The sequence below is a fragment of the Cervus elaphus genome, chromosome 18, assembly GCF_910594005.1.
Source record: "Cervus elaphus chromosome 18, mCerEla1.1, whole genome shotgun sequence".
Taxonomy (NCBI): Eukaryota; Metazoa; Chordata; class Mammalia; order Artiodactyla; family Cervidae; genus Cervus; species Cervus elaphus.
In genome coordinates this window covers 58352486-58375146 of record NC_057832.1, presented here as the reverse complement: position 1 = coordinate 58375146, position 22661 = coordinate 58352486, and the positions used below count along the sequence as shown (strand labels likewise).

At 40.0% G+C, this 22661-nt stretch overlaps 1 protein-coding gene across 3 annotated transcripts in view; it reads right to left on the bottom strand.

Annotated features, from left to right (window-relative positions):
- Nucleotides 1-22661, bottom strand: part of STARD3NL (STARD3 N-terminal like) — a 54580-nt gene that overhangs the window by 12331 nt on the left and 19588 nt on the right. For 2 of the 3 annotated variants that reach the window (XM_043872651.1, XM_043872650.1), the window contains 2 exons: nucleotides 9108-9390; nucleotides 901-978 (listed from right to left, as the gene is read on the bottom strand). In XM_043872651.1, the coding sequence (XP_043728586.1) occupies nucleotides 901-978; nucleotides 9108-9332 (303 nt within the window). In that variant the 5' untranslated portion in view covers nucleotides 9333-9390. Of the gene's footprint in view, nucleotides 1-900; nucleotides 979-9107; nucleotides 9391-15518; nucleotides 15540-22661 lie in introns of those variants that run through there. The other variant, XM_043872652.1, reaches the window with a different exon arrangement.

Sequence of the window (22661 nt, the reverse complement as noted above, 5' to 3'; positions counted from 1 at the left end):
TGATTGGAGGTAAATCGCTGAGCTTCTGAGACATACCTTTCATTGGGCTAAGTGTTTTCTGGGTATTATTTTACTTATGTTTCAAAACTATGATGATTTCATTTCACATAGGAGCAAACTGAAGTTTAGACCTAATATATACAAAGATATACAATTAGTGGCTGTGTTGTGAATAAAACCCAGGTTTTTCTGACTACCATTGTGCACACAGCTTCTAAGGATAGTGAATAAAGTAGTTAAAATGAATTTGGAGGAGTTTTTAATGAATTTCAATTGCCTATACTGTGTAACACAATGGTAGGACCTGACTTATTCACACTATCACCTGTAAAAAGATACCATGGAGATCTATCAAACCCAATCAAAGTCACAATATATCCTAGAAAGATACTGCAAATATTCCTTTGAATAAAATGAACACCTCATCTACAGAACTGCATCTATACAGTTCTACAACTGACTAATGTTGCCCAAGATTGTCAATATATCAGTTTTCTCAAAAGCTCCTATTATGGAAAAATGAAACAGAATCATTATTAAAAATACACTCAAAAATCTACCACAAGAGAGAAAATGAATGGCATTTTCACTGTGCTATTATATAAACAGGTAAATTTTCCTTTTTAGCATCTGCTGATGGCTTCTATCTCAGCTACTTTTGAAAGAATAAAGGAAAATCTGAATGACTTCTTCTGCTATGCTCCCTTATTTCGCATTAATCTTTTCCTTCCTTGAAATGACGAGAGAGAGACAGCACTGAATGGTCCAAGGATAAAGGTAAAGGAAAGATAATGTTTAAAAGAGAAAAAAGAATTGCACAAAAACTGAGGTCTACTGAGAGTTTGCCTTTTGGTTAGTCTCATCATGTCCAAAATGAAATGTACACCAGAGAATACTTACAAATATATCAAAATAAGAAGAGTAGTAGTCATACTGCACCACCTCTTTCTCTAACGTGTTCTCAATACCTCCATTCACCTGGGAAGGACAGGGAGAAATAAAAATGAGTGTTATGTGCAAGAATAAAACAGGAGAACATACAAGTAAGGTTTTACAAACACTTTTCTATCTTCTTCAGAAGACAGAGAACAATAACCAGAAATTTTAAAACATGTTAAGAACCCTCATATTTCTAACAGAAAAATGGTGAAGGGCATTTCTCACTTCAATTCTCAATTCAACAAATAGATAATGGTGAACAATGCGTTTTTGAAGCTTATATTTTGGCACACTAAAATGTTAAATGTGATTTTTTTTTTCTCTTACAAGAGAATGTCTTCAGTCATACAAACATATATTTTTATGGAAGACATTAACATTTATCCAGGATTCCCCTCACTTTCTGATCACTCTTCACTATTTTAAGTCTTGGAGGCCAAGTTGTCCCTTAATCGCTTAGCAAACATCCATGACAACAGTTATCACACAGAAGAGACAGAAGAAATGTAAAAAATCTCTGTGGTTGTTCCTATTTGTTCCTAGCATTTTAAAGTTCTGCACTCTTGAATAGATAACAAAATAAAGGCCAAGCTAGACCTACAATCATGTGTGACAAAGTTATAGAAGATGATGTAAAGTAAACTTATTATGATAAATTTTCTGTCCTCTCCCAATTCTATCAAGATGAATTTTAAATGATCAAGTTTAAAATTCTGCATATCAAACTATAAAGAATATTACTTTTTCAAAAGTAGTATTCTTTAAAAAAAAAAATCAGAAAGGACCACATGTCTGACAGCTAAGAAAGGATGCAAGCAGACCCTCTATAACTGCGAGGACCCATGAATGAGCTGATAACAGGGAACAGGGTGTACAATAGCAAATTCAAGTCTCCAATCTGGAGTACAGACACTGTTGGTCCTGACAAACGAGTGCAGTTATCTGAGGACAAATTAGAGGGCAATTAACCAGAGATCTGGGTAAAAGAAAAAAGGGGAAGAAGTCAATAAGGAATACTTTTGTACGATTTACTAGTGTGTGTGTGTGTGTGTGTGTGAAAGTTGCTCAGTCGTGTCCATCTCTTTGTGACCCCATGGACTGTAACCCACCAGGCTCCTCTATCCATAGGGATTCTCCAGGCAAGAATACTGGAGTGGGTTGCCATACTCTCCTCCAGGGGATCTTCCTAACCCAGGGATCGAACCCAGGTCTCCTGCATTGCAGGCGGATTCTTTACCATCTGAACCACCAAGGAAGCCCAAGAATACTGGAGTGGGTAGCGTATCCTCTGTCCAGCAGATCTTCACAACCCAGGAATCGAACCCGGTTCTCCTGCACTGCAGGAGATTTCTTTACCAGCTGAGCTACCAGGGATTTACTACGATTTACTAACTGGTTGTATTAGAGTAAAAGTTGACACGAGGAAATAATCCTCTTGGCTTAGATACCTTTTCAAGTACAGTTGACCCTTGAACAACAGGGATTTGAACTGCATGGGTCCACTCACAGGTGGCTAGTTTTCAACAGCAAATATAGAGCTACATAGTCCATGGTTGATTGAACCCACGGGTGTGGGGGAATCATGGATATGGAGGGCTGGCTATAGATTATACAATATATCCCCTCCCCTGCACTGTTCAAGGTCAACTGTACTTATTATAAAAATGGAATATACAACAAACACTATTTTGTACCTTAAATCCCTTAAGGAGGCTTAGATTTCTGTGTAATTTGTGCAGATGAGCTACAGACCTGACTATAAGCCTTCACTAATGAATAGAATTGAAAACCTGGAAGCAAGGAGAAATAATTGAAAGCCAACCAACCATCTAGTTTCACTGCTATGTCTCTCCAGACCAGGGAAACTTAATATCCAAAATATTCTAAAAAATGATTATTCCAAGTAGACTATGGCAAAGAGGCATTCTCTACCACAGAGAAACCAACGTTCCCAGCTGCAAGAACGGGAATTAATGCTGCTGATACAGTTCCGTAGTAACAAGCCAGTAGAAAGAGGTTCTCTTCAGTATCCATAAACTTTAAAATAAACTGTCATTTCATGTTGCCTTTAAATAGAAAAAGGGCTTCTACAGTGGCTCAGTGGTAAAGAATCCAACTGCCAATGCAGGAGACACAAGAGACGTGGATCGGGAAGATCCCTTGGAGTAGGAAATGGCAACCCACTCCAGTATTCTTTCCTGGAATATTCCATGGACAGAGTCTGGTGGGCTATAGTCCATGGGGTTGCAAAGAGTCAGACACAACTGAGCATGCACACAAGAGAACTTAAATAGAGTAAAACCTGTATCTCTAACCCCAATTTACACTCAAAATTGGGCTATAGTCCATGGGGTTGCAAAGAGTCAGACACAACTGAGCATGCACACAAGAGAACTTAAATAGAGTAAAACCTGTATCTCTAACCCCAATTTACACTCAAAATTGGGCTATAGTCCATGGGGTTGCAAAGAGTCAGACACAACTGAGCATGCACACAAGAGAACTTAAATAGAGTAAAACCTGTATCTCTAACCCCAATTTACACTCAAAATTACTTCAAAATCTCAGTCTCTTGCACAAGATGTCCCAAACAGATTCATCTTTATTTTCACATGGACCCCCCTTCCCAATCACGGTTCTGTCAGAACTGGTACTGTTATTCTAGATGCTTTCCTTAGAAATCTTAAGAGTCATCTTTGGATACTGGGGTGATCAGTTTATCAACAAATCATTAAATTTCTTCCTTTAGTACGTCTCTGAAGTTAGCTGTTTCTTTTCTACTTCCACAACCTTCCATGGAGTTCCTCCAAAAACTTCTGAGTTAATGTTCTTACTATCAATCTGCCTGGAATTTAACCTAATCTGCAAACCACTGCCATGAACTTGATCCATTCACCAAGTATTTGTTGAGCACCTAGTGAGTGCCAAGGACTATTCTACACACAGGAAATACTTCAGTAAACAAATGAATATCTATGTCTTTGTGGAACTAACATTCTAGCAAGTGCAGACAGATGACACATAAGAAAATCAGAAAAAAGAAAATCAGTGCTACAAAGGACAGAAGCAGGACAGTGTGGCAGAATAACCGTTGACTCCTCTGTGGTGGGTGGTCATGGAAATCTTCCCTTGGTGGCTGATTTAAATGAATTAAATCAGTTGAAATGACTGATACTAGCATAGTAAGACAAAATCTACATCAAGATGAAGGAAATGAACCAATTCATACAGAAGAAAGGGTCGAAGACAGAAGAGAGCTTGTTCCATTCTGTGAACAGAAGTCTGGCTGACCTGGGTGGGCCAGGAACAAAGGGTAGGAAAGGAAACTGGGGTTGGCTTCTTGGGGGCTTTGGATTTTATTATAAGTGCTCTGATAGGTCAGTGAAAAGTTTTAAACAGAAAATGTTATCTGATTTATGTTTCTATTTTTTCTACTTTTAAAAGTCACTCTGGCTTCTATCAGAAGAATGGATTTGGGCAAGCGTGGAATCCAGGACTTCCCTGGTGGCTCAAAGGGTAAAGAATTAGCTTGCAAAGAAGGAGACTGGGCTTCGATCCCTGGGTTGGGAAGATCCCCTGGACAAGGGAATGGCTATCCACTCCAGTATTCTTGCCTGGAGAACCCTATGGACAGAGGAGCCTGGTGAGCCACAGTCCATGGGGTCACAAAGAGTTGGACCCGACTGAGCGACTAACACACAAACGCAGAAGCATGGAAGCAGGTAAACTGGTCAGGCCCAGACCGGGCGCAGTAGTTTGGCTGAGTGATAATGTTGGCTTGGTCAAGGGTGGTAATGGTAGAAACGGGAAGAAGAGGTCACATTGTGAGTGTGTTTTGCAGACGAATTTGACAGGCCTTACTTTTAAGGACAGGAGGCATGACAAAGACAAAATAAACCAAGCAAATCAATCAAGGATGAGTCTTAACCTTTGGCCTGAGCATCTGGGTATCGTTTCCTGATAAAGAACAAAGCGAAGGAAAGCAGGGATGTGTGTGTCTCTAGGGAGCACGTCACGTCAAGCATCCAAACAGATACAGCAGGTAAGTCATGATGTGATGTGGAGTATGAATCACTACTGGAAGATCTCAATACTGTGTTTTCCAGTCTGCTCTAGAATCTATCTCAGCTCACAACTGCAGTAAGTCCAACACTTCTCTGTAGCTGTTTTATGATTTTCAATAGTCTAGAACCAACTTACCTAGGCAATTTTCTTTCCTATGGGAACCTTATTTCTAGCCAGGCTAATATTTTCTCTGTGTCTGCCCCTGCCCCCCCCCCCCCCCCCCCGCCTGCAAACCATACACACACACACACACACAAGCACACTCTTGCCTCAGTGCTTCTGTTTACCCCCTTCACCAAACTGTCTCCCCACTGGTCCCACCATCTGATCCTACATCATCCTTCTATCCCCAATTCCTTCTACCCACACACAATTCCTTCCATACACAATTCAGTTCATCTCCTCCACTCACTCCTCAGATAATTCCAATGCACTGAACTCTCCCAGAGAATTTCTGTTATCATTGGTGATCACAGTTTAACCACAGAACATAGTGACAGTGAAATAATGGAATCAGTAGGATAATAAATACCTGAAACTTAACAATAATGAGAGAATAATAAGCAACTTGTTTATTCCTGTTTCTGGGTACAACTTACTTTTAGTGTGTGTGGGCTCAGTCATGTCCCGACTCTGCGACCCTATGGACTCTGGCCTGACAGCCTCCTCTGTTCATGGAATTTTCCAGGCAAGAGTACTGGAGTGGATTGTCATTTACTACTGCAGGGGCTCTTCCTGACCCGAGAATCAAACCCATGTCTCTTGTATCTCCTGCACTGGCAGGCAGATTCTTTACCACTGCACAACCTGGGAAGCCCTAAAATTTACTTTACAAACAAACAAACAATGTTGCACAGTCTTGTCTGATTCTTTGCGACCCCATGGACTGTAGCCTACCAGGCTCCTCAGTTCATGGAATTTTCCAGGCAAGAGTACTGGAGTGGGTTGCCATTTCCTTCTCCAGGGGATCTTCCCGACCCAGGGATCGAACCCAGGTCTCCCACATTGCAGGCAGACGCTTTACCATCTGAGCCACCAGGGAAGCCCAAAATTTACTTTAGCTAACAGTAAATTACATAATGTATAGTTATATAGAGCTTCATAACTGCCAAGGGGCTGTGGTATATATCTTATCATTTGATTCTCACAAGAAGTCACAAGAAAGGCAAGACAGGTACCAGCTCCGTTACCTGACTGAGAAACCAAGGCTCAGAGAACTTAAGTGGCTTGCCTGAGGCCACAGAACTGGTCATGATGGCTCCAGGGCAAACCAGAAGCATCCTGGCCCTTTCAAATAAGTCAGCTGGAAAATACAGTAAGACTGGCAATAAGAACTGATAATGGCCTTTCTTGATCTATAATCTTAACCAAAGTATCAAAAGCTGAGAAAGAAAAATGATTTCTCTTCTGTTGCCATTTTGATCCCTGTCCCTGTCAGTCTAAGAGTCTAGGGGAAAAGAGAAATAGAATCTTCAGGCAAACCAAGCCAATGGTGAACTCTCGATCCAATTTGAGAAATCAGTCTACTCAGGCATGTACCAAAAGGTCTGACATAGAACCAGAACCATCCCTTCAACTGGACCCAAAGAAATCAGCCACCTCAAGGTCTTTCAGCAGGAAAATTAACCACGGTGCTCTTAGGCCGCTCCAGCTTGCCCAGGCCACGTGCTCCAGGCTGGGTTGGCGCCAGTCAGCTCCCTGGAGCCAGGAGGAAAGTGGCCAACTTGGAAATTCTATGTGAAGGCAAAGTATTTTGGTTATTACTATGATTGCTTAGAACATCTGGGCCCCCATGTTTGTTTGAAGGCCTAAGTTCCCTTTATGCTGTTTCTTCCCTCTTTTAAAGATTAACACCAGGAGGCAATATAAGATGCCTGTTATAACTCCTCAGGTAAACTTTAAATCTCCTGGAGCTTTTTGTGGAGCCTGCAACACCTCAGTCAGAATTCTACGTCTTGGCACTCAGTAAATGTATAAGCATGTAAAAATAACAATGGACCTGAGTGACTGCAGAGGTTTACAGAAACAGACAACAAAAGAAAAGGGATGGTACATTATGCAATGAAAAACCCAGCTCGGGACTGACAATTCTAAACAAATAGAACTAGAAAATTAAATGTGCCTTTAGAGGAAAAAAAAATAGCCTCGCTAAGAAAGTCAAAATCATATACTCTTTTATGATCTTTTTACAAATCGGGAAACTGGCCGTCAGAGGAAAAGTGAGGATAAAAACACATTTCTCAATTGCTAGGCCTGGTGATTTTTCATTTATAACAAATTGCATGCAGATGGAAACAGGTCCCTTATGATGAACGAAACAGGGCGCATCCCACTTACTTCACTTCCATTCCAATTTCCTCAAAGCAGTAAGGAAGGAAGGAAGGAAGGAAGGAAGGAAGGGAGAAGTGTAACCCCATAACCCACCACAGCCCCAGCCACAGCTTCTCTTACCTAAACGCATTCAGTGTGGTCATATCAGTGGCAAACCAACAAACGCCTTGATTTTGTGCTATCACTATAATAATGATAAGTGTGCTTCCTTAAAACTGTTAAGCTTTCCTATTAAAAGATGTATTTCTTTTTCATCTCTCATTCCACAGCTGCTTGTTTTGAAAATACATTATTCTTTTAAATATATCAATTGAAATATATTCTTTGATGCAATACATAGTAAAAAGAAACACATGAAATTACTGTTGTCATATCACTGGCTACTCTGGCTTTAAATAATAATAGAGCACACCCACAGAGTTGGATTAAAAGAAGGAAAATCTGTGAACAGAAACCTAACAGTAGATTCGTGTTGCACATGACCTTAATTCTGGAACCAATCTTCTCTTCTTTAAAAAAAATCCTTTTTATTTTCTAATATATCTGCTTTCAAAAAGAGCTTTATTCCTCTATTAGAATTTATGATGAAATTAAATGACTCCAAAGATGCTAATCATTAAGCATCTAAAACTGAAATTCTTGGTATGAATCAGAATGCTAGTCAGTTTAGATTAAGACACTGACTCTATTACGAGGCAAAATTAAAAATAATTTTTCAACAGGAATCTCAGCATCCTTTCATATTTTCTATAAATAGTCAAAGGCAAGGTTTTCAAGAAAACAGATATATTGGGTAAATAAAATATATTACTAAAATGAGTATCACCTGTTTATTTTTACTTTTATGAAATGTAGCAACTAGAGAACTTAAAAGTACATATAAGGCTTGCATTGTATTTCACTAGGGCATTGGAAAAGACCCTGATGCTGGTTAGATTGAGGGCAAGAGAACAAGGAGGCGACAGAGGATGAGATGGTTGGATGGCATCACTGACTCAATGCACATGAGTCTGAGCAAACTCAAGGAGACAGTGGAAGACAGGGAAGCCTGGTATGCTGCAGTTCATGGGGTCACAAAGAGTCAGACAGGACTAAGCGCCTGAACAAGGACAGTACTGGTCTAGACTATTATTTGGCAATATAACCACAGAAAGCTGACTAAACAGATAAACCTCCAAATGTCTCTAGGATTATTTTCGGATAAAATATGAATAAATAGTCTCTTTGAAAAAACATAAAAAATAAGTGCAAAAATCTTAAATGTAGGAACTAGAAAGTAGATGTAACATTAAAACATAATCCAGAAGCATGCTACATTTTTTGAAGCAAGGGCCAGCACTTTTTCTTTTTTTAAAAGGCCAGGGGATAAAAAATTTTCCCTTTGTGGCCAGATGGACTTTGTCAAAACTACTCAACTCAACCACTCAGTATGAAAGTCAGCCACAGACAATATATAACTTTATTTATAAAACCAGGCCACCTGAATTCGGTTCTCAGACTGCAGTTTGCCAACTCCTGTTACAAAATAAAACCCCATGAATTCAACTTGCATAACCACAAAATACATTTTAAACTAACCAGGTTTGTTTTAAACAATAACGGTAAAAAACAAGGAAAGTTCAAATCAACTGGAGAAGACCAAGAATGCCTCATTTGAAAGAAAGATGGAATTCATGAAAGTGAGACAGAAATGATGAGAAAAATAAGAAATAATTTTGTCTCTGGAAACAATTCACATAATGTCACAGAAAACAAAAACAAAACCCACTTACATTTAACTCTATTATCCACAGTAATGTTACAAATAAGAGGTCAAAGGTGACAAACAAACAGAAAGTCCTCCTGACATCAGATATGCCTTTCTTCTCCCTTCCTTCATAGGACTCGATCCTGGCCATGAGCTGCGTGGGGTTGATGGAGTGGATGTCGCGCACAGAAGCGTGTGAGCTCTGACTCCCCGTGAGAATATTCTCCATGTCTTCTGGCAGGGGGTTCATCCTGTAGGAGGGTTAAAGGAGCCTCTCTCCAGCTTCACCATCCCTCGAGGGAAGAGATCTTTGGGGAACGGAAGAGAGACACCACATTAAATCAGAGCCCACCTGATACTGCAGTGTGACCCCCATCCCCGTGCAACAGTCCATCTCTCTGAGCATCAGGGTGTCTGAACTGAAGACATTTCTGTCCCGATGAAGACACACTGAGAAAGTGAAACGAGAAGCAATTCTTGATGTTATCCATCGATACTACTCCAAAAAAAACTATTATGGAAAAGACTGTCAGTAAAAAAGAATACAAATTTACAGTAAATGGTAAAGACAGGTTGTTAACCACAACAAAAAAAATGTGCCTGGAACCTGGAGCATGTCTCTGGGTGAACAAGCCAAGGCAGCTCGCCAGGCAGAAAACTTCTACAATTCTGTCAGTGTCATTCCCTGTGGACCAGGAAACATTTACGGAACAGCTTCACTGAGAGCACGTAACTAAAACACATAAATCAGCTATGAAAATATGTACTTCCTATAGAGGAACTGCTTTCCACCACAGGTATCTAATAAACCAAATTTGCATTTCCATTACCTGTTAATGAATAAGTATGTTTCTGTGCCTCTCCTTAGAAAAGAACTATGCCCACCCCAAGAAGTTTACCATATACAAACACCCCACTGATAACTGCAACAATCACTGTCCCGTATGGAGACACAGGATCCCTCCCCTCAAGGCCAGCACGTGCTTCTAAAATAAAAGACTGGCAATCTGAATGATCTGATCTCCCCAAGGATGGGGCAAAGTCAGCAAATAGGGAGTATTATGATGGATGGTATTTTTCGTTGCTAAGTTTTCTGGTTTCCCTCCCTACATTACCGCTTCCTGAGGGAGGACTACATGCCCCTGGTTCTGCTGAATTTCGTGCCTTTCTCTGGCCGTGTAATGTGTATCACTTACATCCAGATCTTAACCAGCGCAAGGCTCCCATGCTCTCCTTTCTGCCACAATGGGGTGACTGGCAAAGTCCAGAGAAAGAAGAACATTTTTCAGCTGGGCAAAATACCACTTCGAAACATTGCTGGAATTTCCCTAAAGTGAAAAGGTTTCATTTGGTCCTGTGTCTTTACACTTGGCTTTTCATTTCTCTCCTTCCCCACACTCAGGGACAAAAGTGCTTCCCACATTTGCATACAGTGTAGTGATTTAATGACATAACATTTTTGAAAGCAATTTGGTTATATGAACTATGATGCTTTAAAATATTTGTATTTCTTGATCCTGTAACCCTACTTCTGGTAATCTAAAGGAACTTAACTGTAGACCTTCAAGGCAAAAGTTGATCTGTGTCATTAGACACTGGGTCAGTGATTACTCCCAAGCAAAAGGAAGGAAAAAGTGACTAGAGGGCACATGGGTGGTCTTGGCCTGAGTAGTGCTAATAGGGCTGTACTTGTTTTTTTTAATAATTTATTGTCATATCAATGGCTCAAATCTACTAAAGTGTACAGAAAATCTAAAGAATTCACAATTCAAATAGAGGACTGCTTTTAGGAAGAAAACCATTTGCAAGGTAATTAGATCATTTTCTTAGTCTTACTCATTCTCCTTTCCCCTCATCAATGAAAAAAGACAGCAAACACCAATAGCCGAGAAATCTGACGCTATTTCCAACTAAAAACTGACAGCATGCAACGCTGTACATCTGACTTGGGAAATAAGAATCATTACCTTATTTTTCACATGTGTGTTTATATAACTGCTAAGTAGCTAGAATGTTTAGATGCTATTTGCAATGGCTTTAATAGTAAAGTTACCCATGGCACAGACTGCTCTGAGCAGCTTGACTCTTATCAGATGGACCTCTGTCTGGGAAAGCTGAAATTTTAAAAGGGAGCGAAAGCTTCCTTTTAATGAGTAAAGTGGAAGATATTTCTAAAGCCTCTTTTCTGCTCTACAACTGCAGGACTTCACCTTAACCATGTCCTTCAGAAAGATTCGGTTCAAGTGTCAATTCCTTCAGGAAGACTTTCCTGAAATGCTCCCCACATTCCTATCCCCAGGCAAGGCCAAGTACATCTCCTCCAAGCTCCCTCAAGCTTGTGGATATGCCACTTCCGATAATGCTTACCACACTGTGCCTTAATTACCCACTTAACTCGCCCATCTCTCCTGCTAGCTGGAGTGTTCCTTGAAGGCCTTGAATTTGATTTGCACACCCTTGTGTCCTTAGGGACCACCTCAGCACATAGCATGCAGCAGAAACAAAACAGATATTGACTGGATAAATCCTGCCTAGCATCTAGCCCACACAATAATGCAGAGTGGGCTCTCGGAAACCTCTACTGCTCATTTTTGAGGAAGAGCTTGGATATTTTCCCAGATACAGTGCAGAAAGTATCAAACACCCAGTTCTTGTACTGAGTCCTCTCCGGAGTTGGCTTGAGGAAAGCTATGCCTCTCTAAAGAGGTGTTAAGTACTGATCAGCTGTACATATGGGGGCCTGAATCTACAAAGCAGGGTTTATTCCAATGATGGAAGGAGCATGGGAGAGGGGGCAGGTGAGGAGGAGCTGAGTGGAGGGTTATAAAATAAAGAAAAACATCACCTTATTTTCCTCTGGAATTTGTGTGGGGAGATGGGAATCCTCTTTTGTTGTTTTGGTTTTTGAAAAAAGAGATTCATATCTTAACTGTTTTATCTGGATAGGTAAGGCTCCTCCTCTGTGTTGGCTATTTTGACAGTCAAGCTGTGTTCATAAACCACTCCCAAATTCTGAGGCCTAAAACAATCTACATTTACTCCCAAGTTCATGGGTCTAGTTCAGTTCAGCTGGTCTAGTCTGAGCCCAGCTGGCAACTCTGCTTCAGGCGACGCACAGAAGAGCTTGGCTTCAAACCATGTGTTGGGTCTAAGTCTGTCTTTCCTGTCCTGTCTCTTTCCCCTTAGTCCAAGACGACCTGGGGCACGTTCTCTTCATGGCAAATGCCAAGAGCACAGGAGACAAGCTCAGCCACGTGAGCACAGTGGAACCCCTGTACACATCGTGTTTGCTCATATTCTACTGGTTAAAGCCCAAAGGGCACGGAGCTGAGATGTATACACTCCATCCAAAGAGAAGGTAAGTGAGTATTTGCTGACAAATATTCCAATCTGTTATAGCTGTCAATGTTTATCTAAACTAGGAGTCAACAAACTATAGCCTGTAGGTCAAATGCAGCAGGCTACTTGTTTCTGAATGCAGAGGTTTTATTAGAATACCACCACACCCATTCCTGTGGTTGGTATCGATTGCTATGGATACTTTCACATGAAGAGAGCGGAAGGGAATAGTCACAACCGAGATTATATGGTTCACAAAGCCTAAAATACTTCCTTCATTATTTGTAATTTTCTAAAAAGGGGGACCGCTGCTTCCATCACCTTCTCAAACGGGAGCTAGCTGAAATTTAGAGTTACCGTGTTGTAATCAGCAAAAAGTACGCTAATTGATGAATATTAATTTTTCCAATGCATGCTCTGATTCTTCAATGAGGAAAAACTTGTAATTCCTTCCCCTCTTTATTTTCCATAGATGGCCCTCGTGACACAGCACAGCTCAGGCACGGGTGGTCTTGTCTCATGCTGGCTTACCTGAGGGCCACTTCAGCAGTACTTTTAGCCCGATACACGGCTCTCTGCCTTATTCTACTCCCTTAATCCCACACTACTAGAGCTGGAGAAAATGCTGTCCCATCTATACTGGTAGCTTCCTAAACAATAATACCCTTCACAAATCTGGAGAAAAACAAAAATCTGAGCTCCTTTTGCTTCCAGAAAGAAGAGCTTACATCTTTGAGCTGCTATATCTTTGAGATGGCCCCAGGCTGGCTGTAAAACTGGTTGGCCAAAACTTCAGCTCCACCTGCTTTGACACAGAATTGATATACTACCCAGATGGTAAACAGCAGCTGCTCTGGGGCAGTAGCCACCACGGCAAGCGTTTTACACAAGTCCCACAGTCTCCTGGGAGAAGTGGAAAGGGCCTCTGGGCACCTCCTGGTGGCAGTCAAATCAAGTCTCTCAACCCAGGCTCCCAGCCTTCTTCCCTGTATTACTTCTGGCCACAGAGAGACACAGCAAGACACCATATGTTCTACTCCGAGAGAGAGAGAATGTGAGAATAACAGACGCTAAAAACACTTAACTCAGCAAGACCTTAGTCATCAACTTATTCAGAAGCCTGGGGAGCAGATTTGGCTTACAGACATGTTTTGCTTGGTCTTGTACAGGATTTCTAAAGATTTTGAACTAATTGCTAACATTTTAAATAATGATCTTTCAAGTAAAATTCCAGATGTCTAGCTACTCTGGAAAAGTTAAAAGACACAGAATGGCCAGGCCTGCATTCCCTTACCATGAGAACAAAGCCAAGAAACTGCTGAGCTCTTCAGATGGAGCCCACACTCTCCACTTGGCCTCAGCCTCGACCTTGCCTGGGAGCATCCGAGTCCACCACTCTGATCTACTCCCCCTCCCTTGTTTGACAGGCAGAGAGTCCTACAACTGAAGGTTGTGTCTCAAGGTGCAATTTCAAAGCTTTCCTCATGCTTCTTATTGAAATTATTCTTGCCTAGAAAGGTTTGCTTACAGATGGAGAAAATAAAAAACTAACAGCTGAGGCCTACGTGGATTATGAGGGTTCACCCATCTGAAAGATATTTCAAGACAGATTTGAGGATGAAGACTTGGGTCTTCCACTTCCTTCCTCTCTGTCAAATTCCTGGAAGGAAACAGGAGGGACATAAGGTGTTCAAACAGCCCTTGGGATAGTCACAGGGCTTGTCCCTAAAGACATGAGCTGCCTCAGGGGTGCCCACTCTGTCCCAGGACTTGGTTTCTCAGGGGGCAGGAAGCAGCTCGAGTTGGCTCTCCTCTTGCAAGGCCCACCATGTGTTATGAGACCAGGTACATGATGGTTTTTTTAAAGTCTTATTTAGAGCCAACAGTTTCCAAAATGAAATAGCTAGAAGTGGAGAACGGGAATAACATGGGAGAAACCTGACATTTACAAGCATAATGTGCCAGTATGAGAAAAAGGCATGATAGCTAAAAAAAACACAAATGCTTTCAAAGTAAGCATGCACAGAGAAGACAGTGCGGTGGAAAGGAAGCTAATCCAGAGTATCAGAAAAACATACTAAGACAACCTTCCTATTTACAGGTATCACTGTGAGATTAGGAAAGTTCTGCATGCCTAAGAAGACCTGGGGATTCTACATGTCAGAATTCAACTAACTATTCAAACTTTCAAAAAATAAAAACTTCTATTTAGTGTCTGTTTAGATGAGCTGCTTATATTTTTAGAATATCCCAAAGTTGCTTTGCAGTAAAGATATTCTAAGCAACAACAAATGATTAATTGTCCTGTGCTTCCTGATTCTAATGTTCTAATACGTCCATTCTACCATGGAAGGTAAAGAAAGACCTGGGAGAACTCTGATGACAGTGCCTTTAGAAAGTCTGGCAGTGGCCGAGGTCAGGAAGCTGATGAATTTGTGTTATGTCCCAGCTTCCTGGGCTAGAGGACTATCACGATGAAGAACTACAGGAAGTTTAACAAAATAAAGATCAAACAAACCTGTCTTTGGCAAATGTCCACTACCATTATGCTCACATTTCAAAACAGCCCTGGCTTACTTTATGTCTTGTATACTCCAAGTTAAATACAATGTCTAGAAAAGCAGTTCTAAAATCTAGACAATTGGATTGAAATTTAAAACATCTTCCCATGACTTCCAAATTAGCAGCTGTAGCAACAGGAAATTACTGTATAGAGAAGTCTGGAAAATAAAGTTATTTTAAGTTAATAAGTAAAAAAAATTTAAAGCATCTAAATAAAATCACTCACCAACTGTTTGATTTAAATTTAAAAATCTTTCCTGAATCAAAGAGTCAAATTTTTCCAGCAGATCCCTATTAATTTTCCAACTGAAAATGAGTGAAATACTTGGAAGAAGAAAAAGAAAAAAATCTATGCGCATGTATGAAACTCTACTGGGCATTTTATAGATTTGCCTATATCACCAGGACCATAACGGGAAATTAAGATAACACTGTCCTCTGAAAGTTAAACCACAAAATCAACACGTAGTGAGTCAGAGTAGATGTGTTCTGTCCTTAAAGAAGCAAAATGGCTCACAGGCCAAGAAACAAGAACAAGGTGACTGGACATGTTCAAAGGTGGGAACACGCCCACCAGAAAGGCGGGTGGTCAGTCTGCAAAATACAAGAAAAACAGGGTCACAAACAAATGGCAGCTGTGCCCAGCCTGGCACCCTTCAAGGAGGGGTACCTTGTCTGTTAGATTTTAAATCTTCAACACACTGGCCATATGATTCCTACAATTACTATGATGGCATCAGGGCATCAGTGCCTTTTGTTACTGAACAATTTAATAATTCCCAACATGCTTCCTACAACCTGTCATAATTCTGTGCTTCTTATTAAGATGTGACAGAGAAACAGCACACCAGTTAGCCTAAGATAAACAGCCTACGTGGAAGTTACGTTGTTAACTGCAGATTCTGAGATGTGAGTTTACCTGTGTGAGGAAGTGCCCCTTCTCATACAGCTCCAGACACAGAAGCTGACAAAATTAAGTTTCTCAGTCAACAAGAAAGACGGCCGGACTCAAAGCTAACAAAGTCACAAATGTGATACCACTGAAAAGCTTTTTTGGGGAGGTGAATGTCGAGATGTCTCCTGATGACCCTCAGTGGTATTATCATGCAAAATTGCTCTTGAGTGGCTCCTAGAGATATCACTCAGAGACCATATTAGTGATGGTTAGCCACCAAAAAAATTTAGCATATCCTATATATAGTATGCAAGTGGGAATATTTCAAAAGAGAATTATAGAAAGGTTGTATCGTCACCCCAGTATTCTTCCAATAGCTCTTCATAAGCTTACATGTAATAATCATTTTTCTTAAGTAGACTTATTAAGTGCATGACAGTTACCAAGCTCAACCCAAAGCTGTAATAACTGAACTTGACTATGTGATGGTGATACAATATTTGCTTATTCTCAATCTGACTTGTAAGCATTTAGGTATGATTACAAATTCATACTCAATAAAAAGCTAGGGAGGGTACATAGTTCAGTTAGAGATTTTTAATAAGTACACAAAAACTTAAAAAAACTCAAGATGCATAAAGTTCTGAAGATACTCTGAAGTTATATACTCTTAACCTAAGCAAGTATAGCTACAATCTGATAGAAGTCTAATATATTTGAAGGGCTTCCCAGATGGCGCCAGTGGTAAAGAATCTGCTTGCCAATGCAGGAGACATGGGTTTGATCCCTGGGTCAGGAAGATCCCCTGGAGGAGAGCATGGCAACCCACTCCAGTATTCTTGCCTGGAGAATTCCATGGACAGAGGAGCCTGATGGGCTGTCCTCAGAGTCACAAAGAGCCAGACGTGACTGAAGCAACTTAGCACACATGCTCACACACACAATATAACTGAAATCAGGTTTAAGGTTTACCAATCAGTATCCATGTATTTCTTATGAGAAAGAACAGAAATACAAAATGCATCTTTAAAAACTAAGAAAATGCAAAAGCTTACTTAGTGATGGATTATAATCATAATGGGAAGTTTTACAGTTTACTTTTTTTTATTTATTTAGTATGTTAAAGACACAAATAGATATAGATTATTCAAACACTATAAGTTTTTTAAAGATTATTTTTTCAAGCCTACATACTATATGCTATTTTAAGGATATATGTCATGTTCAAAATATTGATCATAAAGCAAGACTATTAAAAATATATAATTTAGCAAACCTTGCAATTAGGTGCAAAATACAGAATAAATAATGCATAAAACAGAAATGTATAACATAGTAGTGTTTTCTAAAATAACTACTGAGATAAAAATAGTTAAAAATTAAAACAGACTATTTAGAAAATACAGTAGGAACACTGTTGAAATTAGGCTTATTATCAAATTCACTTCTTTAAAGTGCTCTAATTACTTTTTCAATATAGCATAAGATTAAAGAATTAGGCATTTAAATAATAAAGTTATAAAAGCTCTAACTATCCCATGGGGAAAAAATTAAAAAATGAAAAACAATGGTACAATTAATAAATAAATTCAAACCAAGCATGATGATAAGTGTTCCAATCTGAGTGATGAATACAATGTAATTCATTATATTAAATCCTCTACTTTTGTACATGAATGAATATTTCTACAAATTTAAATTACATACATAACCACCCCTCCCCCCACTCCCTCAGAAATCAAAACCTAGTTTGGGGAGGGGAGATTAGGAAAGGAATACAATAGGAGAGGCTGTGTTTCAAAGTGTAAGTGATACTTTATATGCATCACACTTAAAAATCATAAATAAGTCAATACGAAAGAAATATATATGAGGCATCAAGAAGACACAGATGGCTTGGATAGAATGAACCATCGGCAGAAAAGAACAGTGAAAAAGTTGACACAGAATCACCCAGAGTCAAAGAGTATGACAGAAGTTTCAAAACTTGAAATAAAAGATAAACAAACATTAAAAAGAAAGAAAAGCTGCCCCATCATTAAACAAAGTTAGCATAATCCTAACATAATCTGACCAAGAACACACGAGAACAAAAGAACACAAGTGTAAACCTATCCCACCTATTAACTATCATTATATTATGTAAGAGTGGATGCCTTATATTAACATAATAAAATCCTTTCCTCCACTGAGACTGAGTCAGGCACAATTCTGAGTATTTAATACACATTAGGCCATTTAAGGTTCACAATAGCTCCCACAAGTAGGTCGCACATATTAGAATGTATTCCTGAAACATCACTAAGTCAAAATTCATATGAAAGAAAAAAACTAAACCTAACTGGAAGGCGCATATTTCTGTTTACCCATTAAAATGTTTCACTACATTTTGAAAGCGTGCATGCATACAACTTAAACTTATGTGGGCTGAAGAACTTTGAAATTATGTATGTTTTGACTGGTTTCAAATCTTGGAGTGTAGGGGGGAACCCTTCCTTTCCACAAAGATATCCACCATCTTCCACTTTTTTTAAACTATGGAACTATGGCTCTCTCAAAGTCTCTTATTCTCCAGGTTTTAAAACATATGTGATAATGAGAAAAGCTGAAGGAAAATCACTGTAAGCTGAAGGAAAATCAGTGTAAGCAACTGACAATCAGTGTCAGGAGACAAGGAAAAACTTTTAAACGAGAGCAATGTGTGCTCAGTCTTCCAGGGTCAAACGTGTAGAAATAGAGGTCACAAGATTATTCATCAATAGAAGCCAGAAACATGGACTCTAATAGCAAATTTCTCAAATATTTCTAATATTCTCTAATATTTCTCTCTAATAGCAAATATTAATCATTAGTTCAATTAAATCAATAATAAGCATACTGATGGTCAAGGAAAACTCATTACAGACAAGCCACTGTGTGCCTGTACTTCCCTAAGCTTTTCTGCAAAGAAAAACTTGTGTAAACCAAAAAATACCTACAGATGATAAAGATACCATCAAAATTCAGTTGCAAAAGAAAGCTATTAATCAGTTGTTCAAGTACATGGAGAAAGTAATCTATGCATCAAAATATATTGAAGATTTTACTAAAAAGTTAACAAAGCAAAATCATTACTTTTGTTTATGCAGCAGAAGAAATTGGGGTAAATAACACATGATTTCGGGATGAGAAATTCCTTCTGAGAAAATCTACAATGGGAAACAAAACTGAATACATAAAAATCAAGTTTCTATTCAAAAACATTAGAAGCTAAACAAGAATATTGAAAGACAGGTCGTGAAAATTCAGCTTGAGAAATGGGCAAAGCAAGTCAAGGCACAAAAGAAAACTAAATTTGTTAATAAACTAATGTAAATCTCACCCAATACCTATTCATTTTTTAGAGGAGCAAATTAAATTCACAAGATTATTTATTAAATACCTGCCTGGGACCTTCAGGTAGAGGTCAAAATTTCTTAATCTTGCCTAACCTAACACATGGCTTACTTCCTCCAACCTCTCCAGAACCAGTTCAGCCCACCACAAATCACAAGCCGTTCCCTAGAAGAATTACCTGGGTCACACAGCCTGTGGCATAAGCCCTCTTGGAGGAGGTCGCCATTAACCCCACTAAAGAGCCGCCAAGCAGACAATCCACAAACCGAAGAACAATTATACCAAAGAAATTCTCACACTGTTAAGAAAGTTCTAGGACCCGCAACAGATTTCCCAACCTTGGGATCTGGCAAAGGGACTGAGAACCCCCAGGGAATTTGTCTTTGGAGGCCAGTGGGATTTGATTACAGAATTTATACAGGACTGGGGAAACACTCTTGGAGGTCACAAACAAAACCTTGGGCACCAGGACTCAGGAGAAAGGGGCAGTGACCCCACAAGAGAATGACCCAGACTTGCCTGTGAGTGTCCAGGCGTCTCCAGCAGAGGCCTGAGTCGGCAGCGGCCTGAGGCGGGTCGGCCACTGAGCGCAGCAGTGCACCAGGAGACCTTTTGAAGGAGCTCACCATTATCTTCATTACCTCCACCAAGGTGTGGTCTCAGGTCAGATAACAGGGAGGGGACACAGCCCCGCCCATCAACAGAAAATTGGGTTAAAGATTGACTGAGCATGGCCCCACCCATCAGAACAAGACTCAGTTTGCCCCACAGGCAGTCTCTCTCATCAGCAAGTTTCCATAAGCCTCTTATCCTTATCCTTCAGAGGGCAGACAGAATGAAAACCACAACCACAGAAAACTAATCAAACTGATCACATGGAGCACAGCCTTGTCTAACTCAATCAACTATGAGGCATGCTGTGAAGGGTCACCCAAGACAGACAGGTCATGGTGGAGAGTTCTGACAAAACGTGGTCCACTAGAGAAGGGAATGGCAAACCACATCAGTATTCTTGCCTTGAGAACCCCCATGAACAGTAAGAAAAGGCAAAAAGATATGAAACTAAAAGATGAACTCCCCAGGTTGGTAGGCGCCCAATATGCTACCGGAGAAGACTGGAGAAATAACTCCAGAAAGAATGAAGAGACGGAGCCAAAGCGAAAACAATGCCCAGTTGAGGATGTGACTGGTGACAGAAGTAAAGTCCGATGCTGTAAAGAGCAATACTGCATAAGAACCTGGAATGTTAGGTCCATGAATCAGGGCAAATTGGAACTGGTCAAACAGGAGATGGCAAGAGTAAACACTGATATTTTGCGAATCAGTGAACTAAAATGCACTGGAATGGGCGAATTAAATTCAGATGACCATTATATCTATTACTGTGGGCAAGAATCTCTTAGAAGAAATGGAGTAGACCTCATAGTCAACAAAAGAGTCTGAAATGCAGTACTTGGGGGCAATCTCAAAAATGACAGAATGATCTCTGCTCATTTCCAAGGCAAACCATCAATATCACGGTAACCCAAGTCTATGCCCCAACCAGTAACGCTGAAGAAGCCGAAGTTTAACGGTTCTATGAAGATCTATAAGGCCTTCTAGAACTAACACCCAAAAAAGATGTCCTTTTCTTCATAGGGGACTGGAATGCAAAAGTAGGAAGCCAAGAGATTCCTGGAATAACAGGCAAATTTGGCCTTGGGAGTACAAAATAAAGCAGGGCAAAGGCTACCACAGTTTTGCCAAGAGATGCACTGGTCAGAGCAAACACCCTCTTTCAACAACACAAGAGAAGACTCTACATATGGACATCACCAGATGGTCAATACCGATATCAGATTGATTATAATCTTTGCAGCCAAAGCTCTATATAGTCAGCAAAAACAAGACCAGGAGCTGACTGTGGCTCAGATCATGAACTTCTTATTGCAAAATTCAGACTTAAATTGAAGAAAGTAGGGAAAACCATTAGACCATTCAGGTATGACCTAAATCAAATCCATTATGATTATACAGTAGAAGTGAAAAATAGATTCAAGGGATTAGATCTGATAGACACAGTGCATGAATAACTATGGATGGAGGTACATGACATTGTATAGGAGGCAGTGATCAACCATCCCCAAGAAAAAGAAATACAAAAAGGCAAAATGGTTATGTGAGGGGTCCTTACAAATAGCTGAGAAAAGAAGAGATGCTAAAGGCAAAGGAGAAAGGAAAGATTTATCCATCTGTATACAGAGTTCCAAAGAATAGCAAGAAGAGATTTTAAAAAAGCCCTTCTTGGTGATCAGTGCAAAGAAATAGAGGAAAACAATAGAATGGGAAAGACTACAGATCTCTTCAAGAAAATTAGAGATACCAAGGGAACATTTCAGGCAAAGATGGTTCAATAAAGGACAGAAATGGTATGGATCTGACAGAAGCAGAAGATATTAAGAAGAGGTGGCAAGAATACACAGAAGAACTATACAAAAAAGATCTTCATGATTCAGATAACCACAATGGTGTGATCACTCACCTAGAGCCAGACATCCTGGAATGTAAAGTCAAGAGGGCCTTAGGAAGCATCACGAAGAACAAAGCTAGTGGAGGTGATAGAATTCCAGTGGAACTATTTCAAATCCTGAAAGATGATGCTGTTAAAGTGCTGCACTCAATATGCCAGCAAATTTGGAAAACTCAGCAGTGGCCACAAGACTGGAAAAGGTCAGTTTTCATTCCAATCCCAAAGAAAGGGAATGCAAAAGAATGCTCAAACTACTGCACAATTGCACTCATTTCACACTCTAGTAAAGTAATGCTCAAAATTCTCCAAGTCAGGCTTCAATGGTATGAGAACCATGAACTTTTGGATGTTTGAGCTGGTTTTAGAAAAGGCAGAGGAACTAGAGATCATCAAAAAAGCAAGCGAGTTCCAGAAAAACATCTACTTCTGATTTATTGACTATGCCAAAGCCTTTGAGTGTGTGTATCACAACAAACTCTTAAAACTCTTAAAGAGATGGGGATACCAGACCACCTTACCTGCTTCCTGAGAAATCTGTGCGCAGGTCAAGAAGCTACAATTAGAACTGGACATGGAACAACGGACTGGTTCCAAATAGGGAAAGGAGTATGTCAAGGCGGTGTACTGTCACTCTGCTTATTTAACTTATATGCAGGGTACATCATGAGAAACACTGGGCTGGATGAAGCACAAGCTGGAATCAAGATTGCCAGGGGAAATATCAATAACCTCAGATACACAGATGGCACTACCCTTATGGCAGAAAGTGAAGAAGAACTAAAAAGCCTCTTGATGAAAGTGAAAGAGGAGAGTGAAAAAGCTGGCTTAAAACTCAGCCTTCAGAAAACTGAGATCATGGTATCTGGTCCCATCACTTCATGAGAAATAGATGGGGAAAC